The sequence below is a fragment of the Barbus barbus genome (assembly GCF_936440315.1).
Source record: "Barbus barbus genome assembly, chromosome: 10".
NCBI lineage: Eukaryota > Metazoa > Chordata > Actinopteri > Cypriniformes > Cyprinidae > Barbus > Barbus barbus.
This window is the reverse complement of record NC_136738.1, coordinates 33,117,178-33,133,028: the sequence shown is the minus strand read 5'-3', so window position 1 is coordinate 33,133,028 and position 15,851 is coordinate 33,117,178. Positions and strand designations below refer to the sequence as shown.

Sequence of the window (15,851 nt, the reverse complement as noted above, 5' to 3'; positions counted from 1 at the left end):
GGAGGCACCAGCAAACACTTGCATTGCTTTCAGTGGAAACTAATTAAAATAACCTACACCGTCATTCAAGGTAAGAGCAATACATCATTCGGACCTGTAAAGGGTCTACTTGTATATGTGCACTCACAATATCAACAAAAGGTAGTTCTTTTATAAAACAAAGAAAACAAACATGATGTGCTTTCTGCGTCTTGAACAGGAGCTTCAGCTGAGAATACATGCCTCACAGACATGATAAATGTATCTATAGAAAGCTTTAAATTATCATTTAAAGAAATAAAAAAAAATTGAAAACAAAAACTATTTTATTATAATTTTAATCGTAATCAATAAAGATGCATTTCTCTCTAAAGGCGCGTCTAATGAGGAGACGGTGAGTCAGGATCAGCAACTTCATCCTTGCGACACAGACTCAGAAAACATTAGTTTATTAGTAAATAATTCAAATATCTCCTTACTATTTCCCACAGACACATTCATGGTTATGTTTGCTGGGGTTTTTCAGCAAGCTTTAGCCTATTGCGTGCATTTGAACACAGAACTATTCAGCTGCTGCTGCTGCGGGACACTAAACACCATCGAGCTGCTCTCAGTCGTGTGGTCTCCTGTTGTTTCCACCAGCGCAGTGATTTTTTTTCATCGCTAATCGATAGATGTCTACAATATAAAATAAGGAGAAACCCAAAACAGGCCCGATGCCCGGCCCGCCTCTGAACTGTGACTTGGAAATTGGCCCGAAGCCCGGCCCTAGAGGCGTAAAAAAGTCGGGGCCCATCGACAGGAATCTACTCGTAACTCCACCCCGCCTCCTTTCAGATTGAGCGCCGCGCATAGCCTGGAGGAAACAGATCTCCGCTTTTTCGCAATGCAAGAGTAAATAAATAATAACTGATGTTTGAATAGTACAACGTTTTCTTTACTCAGCAGGCTCGTCCAAGGTGGGCACTAGTGACTCACAGGGCGGGCCAGGCCCCTCATTGCCCGCCCATGGCGCCGGGACTGGCAACCGAAGCGCGGAGAGATCAAAAGCCTGTGTAACGTCACCTGCGCGCTGAACGCTTTCATTGGCTTCATAACTTGAGTCTGAATTCATCTGTGATTCTCACAAACACAGGAGGATCACTGAGAGTCATGCACACAGGGGCGGATCTAGAAAACCATGTTTAGGGTGGCATGGGGTCTATGAGGGGTGGCAGCACCAAAGCAAGCCCCCATGTATAGTTTTGGGGATTTACTGTCTTGACAAGCACAGTTGTGTTCCTAAATATTGCCTTACCATTAAGTAATCATCTGTTTGAAATGAAAAATTAATAACAACCTTTCAATATCCATCATGGCACCAAGTCAATACACAATATAAAAAACTTCAACATAATGTTTCTGAGCTTGTATCATTAAAGACATGCGGTTCTATTAATATTGCATAGGCTACTTATCACGTTTCAGTGCAAGTTTAAGAGTAACACTTGAATTTTCTAACATTAGAAAGAAATACAATAATATCACAGCATTGAAACTGGATCAGTTTTGAAAACAATGTTTGATTTTCTGTTATTACCAGAGGAGGGAATATCTGTAATCACCACAACACCCCAACAACCGCATAGCAAGAGCTTAGCAACCACCCAGAACACCCCAGCAACCGCATAGCAAGAGCCTAGCAACCACCCAGAACACCCCAACAACCACATAGCAAGAGCTTAGCAACCACCCAGAACCCCCCAGCAACCGCATAGCAAGAGCCTAGCAACCACCCAGAACACCCCAGCAACCGCATAGCAAGAGCCTAGCAACCACCCGGAACACCCCAGCAACCGCATAGCAAGAGCTTAGCAACCACCCAGAACACCCCAGCAACCGCATAGCAAGAGCTTAGCAACCACCCAGAACACCCCAGCAACCGCATAGCAAGAGCCTAGCAACCACCCAGAACACCCCAGCAACCGCATAGCAAGAGCTTAGCAACCACCCAGAACACCCCAGCAACCGCATAGCAAGAGCCTAGCAACCACCCAGAACACCCCAGCAACCGCATAGCAAGAGCTTAGCAACCACCCAGAACACCCCAGCAACCGCATAGCAAGAGCCTAGCAACCACCCAGAACACCCCAGCAACTGCATAGCAAGAGCTTAGCAACCACCCAGAACACCCCAGCAACCGCATAGCAAGAGCCTAGCAACCACCCAGAACACCCCAGCAACCGCATAGCAAGAGCTTAGCAACCACCCAGAACACCCCAGCAACCGCATAGCAAAAGCTTAGCAACCACCCAGAACACCCCAGCAACCGCATAGCAAGAGCTTAGCAACCATCCAGAACACCCCAGCAACCGCATAGCAAGAGCCTAGCAACCACCCAGAATATCCTAGCAACCAACTAGCAACACTTTAGCAGACATCTAGAACACCCCAGCAACCGCATAGCAAGAGCCTAGCAACCACCCAGAACACCCCAGCAACCGCATAGCAAGAGCTTAGCAACCACCCAGAACACCCCAGCAACCGCATAGCAAGAGCCTAGCAACCACCCAGAATATCCTAGCAACCAACTAGCAACACTTTAGCAGACATCTAGAACACCCCAGCAACCGCATAGCAAGAGCCTAGCAACCACCCAGAACACCCCAGCAACCGCATAGCAAGAGCTTAGCAACCACCCAGAACACCCCAGCAACCGCATAGCAAGAGCCTAGCAACCACCCAGAATATCCTAGCAACCAACTAGCAACACTTTAGCAGACATCTAGAACATCTGACCAAACTATTTATGTTTCTTAGACAAGACTTTAAGACAAGCCAGCATAAATGTGTCTTTCAAACGTTTCCATCTAGTTATTAGAGATATTCTTATGCTTACACTCGATCCAATACACAGATGCCCCGTGAACACTCATGAGATCAAGAACACTTGACAACTCTTATTAGGATTCAGGAAGGATTTTTATCTATTACAGTATACAACATAAATGACATTACAGATAATAATAATAATAATAATTCAGCAATGAACTTTCAGGAACAGATCATTTTCATTTTATTACTGTAATGTAGTCTTGCCGTAGATGAAAAACACTAGAAAACTTCAAATACCAAAGAATTATAGATTTGGTCAAATTTCATTACAGTATACAGCACTACAGCAGTTTCCTGGTCATTTCTCAGTTCTGCAAACATGCAGCACACATTAAAAATGGTTACAAATCAAACTTGACAGTCACACGTTTGAAGGTGTACCAGAACACTTTTTCTCTGAAGGAAGAGTTATTACGGATTATGGACTCGTATTTGAGTTAAAAACATCTTAATGCTGGATTAGTTTCATCTTTAGTCTTCTCCAGATGTTAACTGATGGACTGGAGTGGTGTGGATTATTGTGATGTTTTTATCAGCTGTTTGGTCTCTCATTCTGACGGCACCCATTCAGGATGGATCCATTCAGAAGATGAAACCTCAGTGCTGTCAAATCTCAGAAGTGTGTCAGACGTCCATCATGTTTGTTTGAGTGTGCAGATGTCAAGCGTTTTACCTTATAAAGACATGAAGCATGTGTTCCTGTTTCGAGGGTTGTGTAGGCCGCTGTAAGTCACTTCCTTCCTCTCACATTTGAATAGAGTCATTGCAGCTCTTCTGAACGCGTCCAGACTCAGAAGCAGCCTGAAGCCCAGCGTCCATCTGCAGGTAAGAGAAACCCATCAAACCCATCTCTAAACTTCACTGGATCTCAGCTCATTCTGACAGAAAACATGCTGCACTCCTCAAAATACAGCGCTTGATCTCCAGGCAGGAGCTCTGGGTTCTTGATCAGATGCGCTGAACACAGGAACAGCGTGTTTTAAAGAGTGTTTAAAGATTGTGCAGGTTTGTGTTTGACTTCTCAGGTTTAGATTAATGTTAATGCAACAGCTTGCAAAGTACAGACATACACTCGAGTACAAACACCTGAAAGTTAAAATACTTGTATTTTCAAATGCCATTTAATTTAATAACTTTGTTTTTCTATAACAAATGCATTGCACTGAACCAAACGCGATGTACTCAGTCAAACTGCTAGTAAATATCACAAATAAGTACAAGGAAATGGTAAACACATTGAACTGAATGTGAAATTGTGAAGAAAAACTGAAATAGTATTTATATATATATATATATATATATAACACCTAATAATCTTTGTTTACAACTTCACTGTAAAAAAATTAAGTAAATATTAAATAAAAAAAATTGGAGTGTTTTACAAGAAAATACTATTTCAGTTTTTCTACGAGTTATTTCTTTGTAATTGTGAAATTTACTAGCAATTTGTGAGTGAAGATCGTTTCTACACCACCATTATTTAGTGTATTTTGAGTATTATTTAGTGTATTTTGAGTATTATTTAGTGTATTTTGAGTATTATTTCGTGTATTTTGAGTATTATTTCGTGTATTTTGAGTATTATTTAGTGTATTTTGAGTATTATTTAGTGTATTTTGAGTATTATTTAGTGTATTATTTCGTGTATTTTGAGTATTATTTAGTGTATTTTGAGTATTATTTAGTGTATTTTGAGTATTATGTAGTGTATTTTGAGTATTATGTAGTGTATTTTGAGTATTATGTAGTGTATTTTGAGTATTATTTAGTGTATTTTGAGTATTATTTAGTGTATTTTGAGTATTATGTAGTGTATTTTGAGTATTATTTAGTGTATTTTGAGTATTATGTAGTGTATTTTGAGTATTATGTAGTGTATTTTGAGAGGCAGATCTTCAGCGATCTCTCAGTCTTTGAGGCCTGCTGTGTGTTCAGGGCTGTAAGTGTTGGGGGTTTTTGCGTGTAATCTGAAGCAGAAGTGAAGCTTTGCTCTGCTGTTAAAGTGAAACAGGAAACTGCGGTTCATCTGCATATATTCTGATGTGAAGCTGCAGCTCAATCTCCAGCATCTGCTCTATTTCTCATCTCTGAGCCCTAAAGTTTGTTCACACCTTCACTAAGTGTATGATGTGCAGCAGCAATTTTTGATGATATCATATCAGTTTCCAGAACTTCGCCAGGCAGCGCTGAAACAGACCCGTCTGAAAGAGGAAGATCAGAGCATGTGATGCACATGGCAGACATTTGGAAACGCGACTGAAATAAGCAGCAGTTGTTCTGTTGCTCAAGTGGTTAAAGACAGAGACAGGAGTTTTCAGAGCAACATTTGTGCTGATAAAATAAAAGCGCTTATCTTTGCTATAAAAGATGCAAACGAGCATCTGATTGTTTGACTGCTGTGAACAGACGTCGCTTTAAAGAGAGCAGCGTTTGCATGTTAAATGCACTGATATCTGATGGGATTTACATGAACAAAACACAAATGAGCTCTTCTTAAAAACAGATTTATAGTTTGTTGGTTTTCTCTCAGTATAGAGATATAAACTTGTCACGGCTGAGTTTAAAACCATTAGCTTTAAACCTCCTCCATGATCACTGACATGTTCCTGCATTTGTTAATGTGACGTTCAGAAGATCTCACCCACGTCTCAGAAACATCTCACACCTTCACAAGCAGGAAGTCCAAACCCAACCTAACAAAACTAAGCTGAAGAACAATTCCCATAATCCCCAGTTATGAAAACCTTATTTCTGAATGTTCTCCAAATGCTCAAAGTGGTCAGTTATTTTAAATGTCAAAAATGTTTTAGTTTTTTTTCTTGATTGTACGAATGTTAAAAAATGTTAGACAAACGTCTCAGAAATAAAAAAAAATGACATTTCTGTGTTAACGTTTTGGGAAAGTTATTAAAGACCAAATAACTCACCAAATACCAAAAAATTTGTTCTAAGAACGTTTTGCAAATGTTTTGATTAAGTTATGTATTTTTGTTTTGAATGTTCTCTGAATACTCAAAAGGTTTTAAAAACTTTATGCAAAAGTTACATTGTATCATTTTGCAAACATCATGGAAACATTACTTTTGTATGTTCTGAACATTCTGAAACAAGTAGTGACATTAAAAAACACGTCCAACTAGAACGTTTCAGAAATAAACATCCCATGAAGAGTGTATGAATAATGTCGTGCTAACATTCTGAGAACATCATTAGAGAGCAGAGAACTCTGAATAAATGCTCTATTAATGTTACTGGAAGAACGTTTGTTCAGAACTTTGCCAGAACGTTTCCTGTAATCTGGATCTGCTGATGTTTCATTCACTGGTTGATTTCATGTCATAACTGCTGTAAAGTACAGTATTGTTCACCAGCATTGCTCTCGTTGCAGTAAGAGTTAGTCATTCTCAAGCGTATCCTGCAGTTTTAGCTTCTCCTCCTCAAACCACAGGCTGTTACTCAAAGACCAGCAGCAGTCTGTGTTGCTCAAGCTTTTCTCTGGATGTGTTCATCTTCACATCGCATACACTCTCAGGCCGATCAGACGGCAGAATGTGAAGTTGTGTTGCTCCTCCATCAGTATAGTGAAGATCTGAAACAGCACAGAAACACACACGGTGTCTCTGATTGACAGGTGATTGATCGTGACAGCAGAAGATGGCAGGCATATCACACATCCCAGGGGAGGAGATGGAGGATCTGAGAGAGGCTTTCAGTAAAGTGGGTGAGTGAGGAGACATCTCCATTCATCTGCAGCCAAACACAAGAGGAAGCAGACTGAACGGATTCATCAATAACTCTTTCAAATCTGATTCCTCTCAACCATCATTTCATTCATGATGCTTTTAGTGCTTTCTCCAAAATCATTTGTTCACATTTCTTAACAAAAATACTAACAAATAGTACTTTTGTTTTAAAAAAAAATCTAAAATACGAGAATAAAGTCGAAATATTTTGAGAAAAGTCAATATTTCAAGAATAAAGTCAAAATGATGAGAATTAAGTCATAGCAAATACAAGATTAAAGTCATGTTATTCTGAGAGTATAGTCTATATTGCGCATGCGAAGGGCCCGGATTCAGACCGAACTTTAATTGCTACAATTTAATTCTCATAATTTCGACTTTATTCTCAAATTATTTCGACTTCATTATCAAAACATCTTGACTTTTTTTATCAAAACATCTTGACTCTTTTTCTCAAACATTTAATTTAATTAACTTTAATCTCGTAATTTTAGATTTTTTTTATGTTTTAGCGTGGCACTAAAGCACTGTCATAAAAGCTATTAAAAATGATTTTTGCCTATTGAAATAATGCTGAATAATATCAAATGAATCTCTTCAAATTTGAAGTGCTAAAATTACTCAGTGAAAAAAAAATATATTAAAGCTAAACAGAAAAACAGCAAAAACATAGCAAAATGACAAACTAAAATGAAAAGCGAAACACAATATACATATGGATTTGAAAGATTTTGAGCTTTTTTGAGTGATTCATTAAAAGAGTTCATTAGAGTGATTCAGAGCATGTGTTGGCACTGACCTTTGACCTCGTCCCACAGATGTGGACGGTAACGGTCACATCAGCACCGATGAGCTGACCGCCCTCTTCAAGGAGGCGAACCTGCCTCTGCCGGGATTTCGCGTGCGTGAGATCGTCCAGGAGCTCAGCAGAACCATGGACCTCAACCAGGACGGGAAGATCACCTTCGACGAGTTCGCCAAGGTCAGGTCAAAGGTCACAGCTCTGCCATCAGAGCCAAAGAAATCCTGTACTCCACTGGCTGCTCTTGTTTTAAAGCAAACCCTGTCTGTCTCAGGTGGTCCATGACCTGAAGAGCTCAGAAGTGGCCAAGACCTTCCGTAAGGCCATCAATAAGAAGGAGGGCATCTGTTCAGTGGCAGGAACCTCAGAACAGTCGGGAACGCAGCACTCGTACTCCGGTCAGACAATTGTTTGGACAAAATGTTCAAGTATTGTTTATGGAATGTTCATAACTTTATTAATATTTCATAGATGTTCTCATAATGATCAACATTTTTGTAACCTTTAAATAACATTTTAATCACAACAAGAAAACTGGACATATTAAAGTTCTTAGAATATTCAAAATAAACATCTGAATGTTATCTTTTGGGTAAAAATAAAATGAGTAGAACATGAACATGTTTCTGCAACCTTTAAATAACGGAATATTGACAAGAAAACTGGACATTTCAGTGTTCTCAGAATATCAAAAATAAACTTAAATAATGTTATAATTAAATGGGTAAATCACTTTTTTTTGTAACCATTAAACAACATTAGAATTATGGCAAAAAAACAGGATATTTTAACACTCTTAAGAATATTCAAAAATAAATAATGTTTAATCTTGGGTGGAAATAAAGGTTAAATAGAACATTCAAGAAATGTTTTCTGTAAACTTTAACATTATAATGACAGAAAACAGGACATTTTAATGTCCTTAAGGTATATCACTAAAAACAAACGTTCAGATTACATTATATTTTGCATAAAAATAAAATTTGCAGAACATTTAAGAAACATTTTTGTAACCTTTAAATAACTTTCTAATCACGACAAGAAAACTGGATGTTTCAACATTATTAAAATCAGAAAAACAAACATTTAAATGATGTTATATTTGGATTAAAAAATAAAGTTTGAATGTTATAAGAAAGAATTTTGTAACCGTTAAATCTCGTTAGAATCATGATGAAAACTGGACATTTTAATGTCCTTAGAATTTGAAAAATAAACATTATATTTTGGGTGAAAATAAAATGAGTAGATCGTTTAAGAAACGTTGTAACCTTTAAATAAGATTGTAATCGCAACAAGACATTTTAACGTTATAGAAAGATTTCAAAACAAGGTTTCTCTAACGAACTGTGTTGTGTGGGCCGTGTGCAGAGGAGGAGAAGGTGGCGTTCGTGAACTGGGTCAATAAAGCGCTGGAGAAGGATCCCGACTGCCAGCATGTTCTTCCCATGGATCCCAGCTCCAACGATCTGTTCACCGCGGTGGGAGACGGCATCGTGCTCTGGTACTGCAGCACAAAAACACCTTCACATTCAATACGGCCGTATTTCACTCGTCAGACATATGAGTTTATTCTCTGTTCGCAGTAAAATGATCAACCTGTCTGTGCCGGACACTATCGACGAGAGAACCATCAACAAGAAGAAGCTGACGCCCTTCACCATCCAGGTCCGTCCACGATCTGCTGGACTGTCTCACTCGCTGCTGTTTTACTGATTTTAATGCTGCTGTTCATGTGTAAATGTGCAGGAGAATCTGAACCTGGCACTGAACTCAGCCTCCGCCATCGGCTGCCACGTGGTGAACATCGGAGCAGAGGACCTGAAAGAGGGCAGGCAGCATTTAGTGCTGGGACTTCTGTGGCAAGTCATCAAAATCGGCCTGTTTGCCGACATCGAAATCAGCAGGAATGAAGGTATAAAGTACTACAAAAGCACTACGCACACACACACTCTCACACACACATACACACACACAGACACAAACACACACACAGACACACACACACACACACACACACACACACACACACTGACACACACACACACACACACACACACACACACACTGACACACACACACACACACTGACACACACACACAGACACAGACACACACACACACACACACACACACACTGACACACACACACACACACACACACACACACACACACACTGACACACACACACACACACACACACACACACACACACACACACACACACACACACACACACACAGACACAAACACACACACAGACACACACACACACACACACACACACACACACTGACACACACACACACACACACACACTGACACACACACACACACACTGACACACACACACAGACACAGACACACACACACACACACACACACACTGACACACACACACACACACACACACACACACACACACACACACACACACAGACACACACACACACACACACACACACTGACACACACACACACACACACTGACACACACACACACACACACTGACACACACACACACACACACACACACACACACACACACACAAGCTGCTGTGTTTCTTCTGAGGAACTCTGTTGGAAGAATGTTGGTAACCACATAGTTATAGTATTTTTTTCCCTGCTATGGAAGTCAATGGCTACCAGCAACTCTTCAACATTCTCCAACATTCTTCAAAATCTCCTCTTTTGTGTTCAACAGAACAAAGAATCTCTTACAGGTTCAAAACGACTCGAGATTTCTCATTTGTGGGTGAACTTTACCTTTAAAATAAACACTTTTAGATTTTGGTCTTCGGTTAGCCAGGAAAGCTTTCTTTATAGAATCAGAATGTTCTTTCTAGGTTTGCAGAATGTAACTCTAAAAATAACCATCAGAAATCGTTCCAGAAGAGTCATTTTGTGGTTCTAAAAACAGCCTGAAAACAGCCATGAACTTAAACAGAGCTTTCCCTAATGATTGGTTTTAGGTTAGTTTTACAATCATAAAATATCTTTACAGAATGTAGCCTAATAGCTATTTTAGGTTATATTTTTACAACTATAAAATAGAGAATGTTCTGTGTAAGTTATTATATGACTGTAATAATAAAAGTAACCATCAGAGAACATTCTGTACAAGTTATAGATGAAAAAATGAAACCTAGAAATAACCATGAGGGAATGTTTTGTATACATTCATTTATGGATGTAATATAAACCTAAAAACAACCATTAGTTGGTTTAAGTTATTTTAAGGTTGTCTAAAAAACCTCCCTGCAATGTTCCGGAAACATTATTTCATGGCTGTAAGAAATACAAATCTAAAAAAGAACAATCCTGGAACATTTATTTGGTTAAAACAAGAACCAAATACTAACATTCGGGAACGTTGAGAGTTTGTGTATTTCTTTTGAGTAAATGACACGCGTGCTGATCTAAGGAACGGTGTGTGTGTGTGTGTCTGTGTGTGTGTGTGTGTGTGTGTGTGTGTGTGTCTGTGTCTGTGTGTGTGTGTGTGTGTGTGTGTGTGCGCAGCTCTGATCGCTCTGCTCAGGGATGGAGAGAGTCTGGAGGATCTGGTCAAGCTGTCTCCTGAGGAGCTGCTGCTGCGCTGGGCTAACTATCACCTGGAGGAGGCCGGCTGCTCCAAGATCAACAACTTCAGCTCCGACATCAAGGTACCCAGCTCCACAAAACACTGCAGACTGAACCATAGAACCATCTATCTGTCTCTCTGTCTGTCTGTCTGTCTATATCTATCTATCTATCATGTGGTTCCTGTTGTGATTCAGTAAATCAGTGTAAATGAAGCTGCTCTCTGAATGTAAATAAGCTGGAAACACTGTGATGGAGACAGCGCTCATAACCTCACCTTCTTCTGTCGTCTGAAGGACTCCAAGGCCTATTACAACATCCTGAACCAGGTGGCACCCAAAGGAGACGAGGAGGGCATCCCGGCCATCCCGGTCGACATGTCTGGGATACGTGTGAGTAAACCGCTCATCAGTACATCATTAACATGCACACACTCAGACAGCACTGAAAACACACGATCATCCCTCCGCCGCAGGAGAAAGAGGATCTGAAGAGAGCTGAGTGTATGCTGGAGCAGGCCGAGCGGCTCGGATGCCGTCAGTTCGTCACGGCTACAGACGTGGTGCGAGGAAACCCCAAACTCAACCTGGCCTACGTGGCCAACCTCTTCAACAAGTACCCAGCTCTGAAGAAGCCCGAGAACCAGGACATCGACTGGAGCTCCATCGAGGGTGAGTCCGTCTGAGCCGGCAGATCTCTGTCATTCAGAAACAACATTCATATAACATTAGCAAATCATACTGAAAACATTTCCTTAGCTGGGAAGCTCTGGTCTTTAATAATGTTCTCAAAACATTTGCACAAAAAACACTTTTTATGCATTGAACGTGTTTTAGTTTGTATATGAATGACAGCACATTAACATTCATTTCCGTGACCCTCCTGTGATCGTGTTAAACTGATGTGATCGTGTTCTCGTGTCTGTCAGGAGAGACCAGAGAGGAGCGGACCTTCAGGAACTGGATGAACTCGCTGGGCGTCAATCCACGCGTCAATCATCTCTACGTGTGAGTGTCATAAACCACAACAGCATAACGTTACATATTCATTATAGTTTTACTTCATTAATGTATGAATAATACATTTGTCATGATTGTTTTTAATCAATGTTTCAACAACAAATTAGAGTAGAATCAGTCATCATCATTACGAAGTATAAAAATGGGCTTATGTGCAATTTAAATACTTATACACAACTCCGTTTTTATTTGAGTGTTTTTATTAAATACATTAATAAACTGATGTTTAAATCAACTTTCTTTTAGCTAAATTTAAATAAATGTAATGTAAATTAGTTTTAGCTAAATTAAAATGTAGTTTAGGTAAAAGAAATAATTTTGGTGCATCGCTGATTCTTACTTTTACTACAGTCTATTTACTGTACAGTGATTATATGATATTATATATTAATGCAAAAAAAGTTGTTTTCAATTTAAAAATATACAAAATAAGCATTTCTGTTTTCGGTAAAACGTTAACCGCTCAATAATGAACAGTATTTGCCTTATTCATATAACAGGCAGTAGTGCACTAGCACCCAGCTAACAACAATATGTTCAGAGAACGTAATAAAACATTATTTCTGAATGATCTATGAACCTTCTAATTGTCCAGTTTTATGAATGATTAAACAATGTTTTATGTGAACGTTAGAGAGAACTTTAAAGAAACATTCTGTTTGATTATTTTGCATCATTATGGGAGCGCTACTGTTGAGTGTTCTCTGAACCTCCTGATACTTGTAGCATCTTTTAATGTTTCAAATTGGTTCAACTAACATCCAACTAAACTGTTTCAGAAAAGCACTCCATGAACCATGTATGAATAACGCTGTTGTGCTAACGTGTTGAGAACGTTATTAAAAGACGGGAGAACTGAACAAAGGTTTCTGGAAGAATGAGTGTTCATAAGTTTGAGAGAACCTTGCCAGAAGGATCCCTGTCAGCTGGGATGTGCTTTGAAACGCAGCCAAAGACACTGAGACGGTGCTTGTTCTCACTGTGTTCTTCCAGGGATCTGGCCGATGCTCTGGTGATCTTCCAGCTCTATGAAAAGATCAAGGTTCCTGTGGACTGGGACAAGGTCAACAAACCACCGTATCCCAAACTGGGCAGCAACATGAAAAAGGTACAAATGCATTCCAAGAGAGGATCACCAACGAAACACTTCCTGTGAAAGAACAACACCTCCACCTGAGAAGGACCTGCTCCACTATTACTACAGCACGCATTTAACTAAAAAACTGCATTTTAGACATATTTATAACTATAAAACATTTGATAGATTTAGTAAAATATTTATTTAAAAATATATTACACACACACACACACAACACACACACACACACACACACACTCTCTCTCTCTCTCTCTCTCTCTCATACACACACTCACACTCTCTCTCTCTCTCTCACACACACACACACTCTCTCTCTCTCTCTCTCTCACACACACACACACTCTCTCTCTCTCTCACACACACACACACTCTCTCTCTCTCTCAAACACACACACACACACACACACACTCTCTCACACACACACACACACACACACTCTCTCTCTCTCACACACACACACACACACACTCTCTCACAGACACACACACACTCTCTCTCTCTCTCTCACACACACACACACACACTCTCTCTCTCTCACACACACACACACACACTCTCTCACAGACACACACACACTCTCTCTCTCTCTCACAGACACACACACACACACACACACAAGCGCACGTGTAACTGGAGTGTTGTGTGCTGCAGCTGGAGAACTGTAACTACGCGGTGGAGCTGGGGAAGAAGGAGGCCAAGTTCTCTCTGGTGGGAATCGCTGGTCAGGATCTGAACGAAGGCAATCGGACGCTGACGCTCGCTCTGCTCTGGCAGCTCATGAGGAGGTAAGACACACAAACACGTGATCATACGCTTCAGATCGACGCAAACACACAGTCATACGCTTGAGATACACACGTCTGCTGAAAGTCTCGCTCATCTTCTGTCTGCAGATACACACTCAACATCCTGGAAGATCTGGGCGACGGGCAGAAGGTCATCGACGACACCATCGTGACCTGGGTTAACGACGCACTCAGACAGGCCGGCAAAGGCACCATCAGCGGCTTTAAAGTAAGCAGCTCACGCTCACCCTGAAGAGAAACACGTGTTCCTTCTGTATCACAACTGACCTCTTCTGTTATGATTCTGCAGGACGGATCCATAAGCAGCAGCATGCCTGTCCTGGACCTGATTGACGCCATCCAGCCCGGCTCCATCCGCTACGACCTTCTCAAGACAGAAGACCTGACAGACGAAGAGAAACTCAATAACGCAAAGTACGTCACACTCCTCATTAGCATATTAATCAACACTGAACAGATGTTCTGGGTTCAAAATGAGTTCAGAGCTGTGGTGTAATGGGACACTGAACAATATTTCTCTTAAAAGTCGACAATTTCAGAATTACATGAAAGTCAGAATTAAGATATAAGCTCAAAATTATGAGAAAAAAGTCAGAATTTTGAGATATAAACTCAGAACTATGAGAAAAATCTGAATTATGAAATTAAAAGTCAGAATTGCGAGAAAAAAGACAGAATTGAAAGAATAAAAGTCAAATTGCAAAATATAAACTCGATTATGAGAAAAAGTCAGAATTACAAGAAAAAACTGAATTGTGAAATATAAACTCAGAATTACAATAAAGTAAAATAGTGAGATATTAACTCAGAATTGCAAGAAAAAAGTCAAATTGCGAAATATGAACTCAATTATGAGAAAAGATCAGAATGATGAAATATGTACTAAAGTCTGAATTGCGAGAGATAAACTCAGAATTGCTAGAGAAGGTCAGGACTGAAGCCAGAACTGCACAAGCTCTGTTGAAAAGGAAGCGTGTCACACTCACCGATGCGTGTTCTCAGGTACGCCATCTCTATGGCCAGGAAGATCGGAGCGAGGGTGTATGCGCTGCCGGAGGATCTGGTGGAGGTGAAGCCCAAGATGGTGATGACGGTGTTCGCCTGCCTCATGGCTCGAGGAATGAGACGAATCTAGAAGCGCAGGATTATACGCCTGCTTTTATATTTCATTCATGCCTGTTATTGTTCTCGCTCAGTTATTGGGTTCCCAACATCATGCAGATATCATGAAAATGATAGAAAGTTCTATAGAGAATATAAATAAAAAGTTCTTGACACTCAGATGAATAATACATCAATTCATTCAAAATATATGCAAATAAAAAAGACAGGAAAATTCACTGAAACCCTGAATGACGTACTGTCTTCATTAACCTCAGGCTTCTCCAGTGTTACAGCAAAGGTCAAAGGTCATGTCTGTTTGTGTCTTTGAGCACTGTGTGCATATTTGGAATACAAAGTCAGCCCGGTTTTGTTGTTCAGATACTTCAGCCTACAAATGTTAATAAACACATGTTCAGTCTCTCAATCTGATGTACGTTCAAATAAAAACATTTTTTAACTCCAGTGTTTGTGCTCGTTTTATATGATTCATACTACTAACATACTATTAGGTAACATTTTACAAAAAGATCCTATTATTTAGGCAACAACTAAAAAACTAACTATTCATTGTTAGTTAATGTTAGCTCAGGTCCACTGAACAAAATGAACAGATACAAGTTTGATTTTAATAATCTATTATTACCAATGGATGCTCTGCAGTGAATGGGTGCCGTCAGAATGAGAGTCCAATAAAAACATCACGATAATCCACACCACTCCAGTCCATCAGTTAACATCTGGAGAATAAGTATATAACCTCCAGTGAAAAGTGTTCTGGTCTGAATCAGGAGAGAAATCTGCACAGATCAAGCAGCGTTTACAAGACAAAACAGCTCTGAACAA

General features: G+C 39.9%; 1 protein-coding gene across 2 annotated transcripts; it reads left to right on the top strand.

The window, feature by feature from the left end:
- Nucleotides 1-3,543: 3,543 nt before the first annotated feature.
- LOC306875982 (plastin-2) lies at nucleotides 3,544-15,470 on the top strand. 2 transcript variants are annotated; one of them, XM_079426856.1, is made up of 17 exons: nucleotides 3,636-3,678; nucleotides 3,767-3,858; nucleotides 6,485-6,574; nucleotides 7,415-7,578; nucleotides 7,673-7,796; nucleotides 8,770-8,902; nucleotides 8,985-9,066; nucleotides 9,148-9,313; nucleotides 10,920-11,062; nucleotides 11,276-11,371; nucleotides 11,455-11,650; nucleotides 11,908-11,986; nucleotides 12,992-13,106; nucleotides 13,750-13,883; nucleotides 13,992-14,112; nucleotides 14,194-14,318; nucleotides 14,907-15,470. In XM_079426856.1, exons 3-17 carry the CDS (start codon nucleotides 6,508-6,510, stop codon nucleotides 15,037-15,039), a joined length of 1,878 nt encoding a protein of 625 aa, XP_079282982.1. In that variant the 5' UTR covers nucleotides 3,636-3,678; nucleotides 3,767-3,858; nucleotides 6,485-6,507; the 3' UTR covers nucleotides 15,040-15,470. The 2 variants fall into 2 exon arrangements, with proteins under 2 accessions (XP_079282981.1, XP_079282982.1); XM_079426855.1 differs by lacking the exon at nucleotides 3,767-3,858 and having other exon boundaries at nucleotides 3,544-3,678.
- The last annotated feature ends 381 nt before the right edge of the window (nucleotides 15,471-15,851 follow it).

What these genes read in the sequence shown, in the direction of transcription:
- LOC306875982 (XM_079426855.1), top strand. Translation starts at nt 6,508, where the DNA reads ATGGCAGGCATATCACACATCCCAGGGGAGGAGATGGAGGATCTGAGA. An exon ending in ACTTCAGCTCCGACATCAAG is followed by an intron (nt 11,063 to 11,275) that starts GTACCCAGCTCC and finishes TGTCGTCTGAAG; the next exon opens with GACTCCAAGGCCTATTACAA. An exon ending in TGGGCAGCAACATGAAAAAG is followed by an intron (nt 13,107 to 13,749) that starts GTACAAATGCAT and finishes TGTGTGCTGCAG; the next exon opens with CTGGAGAACTGTAACTACGC.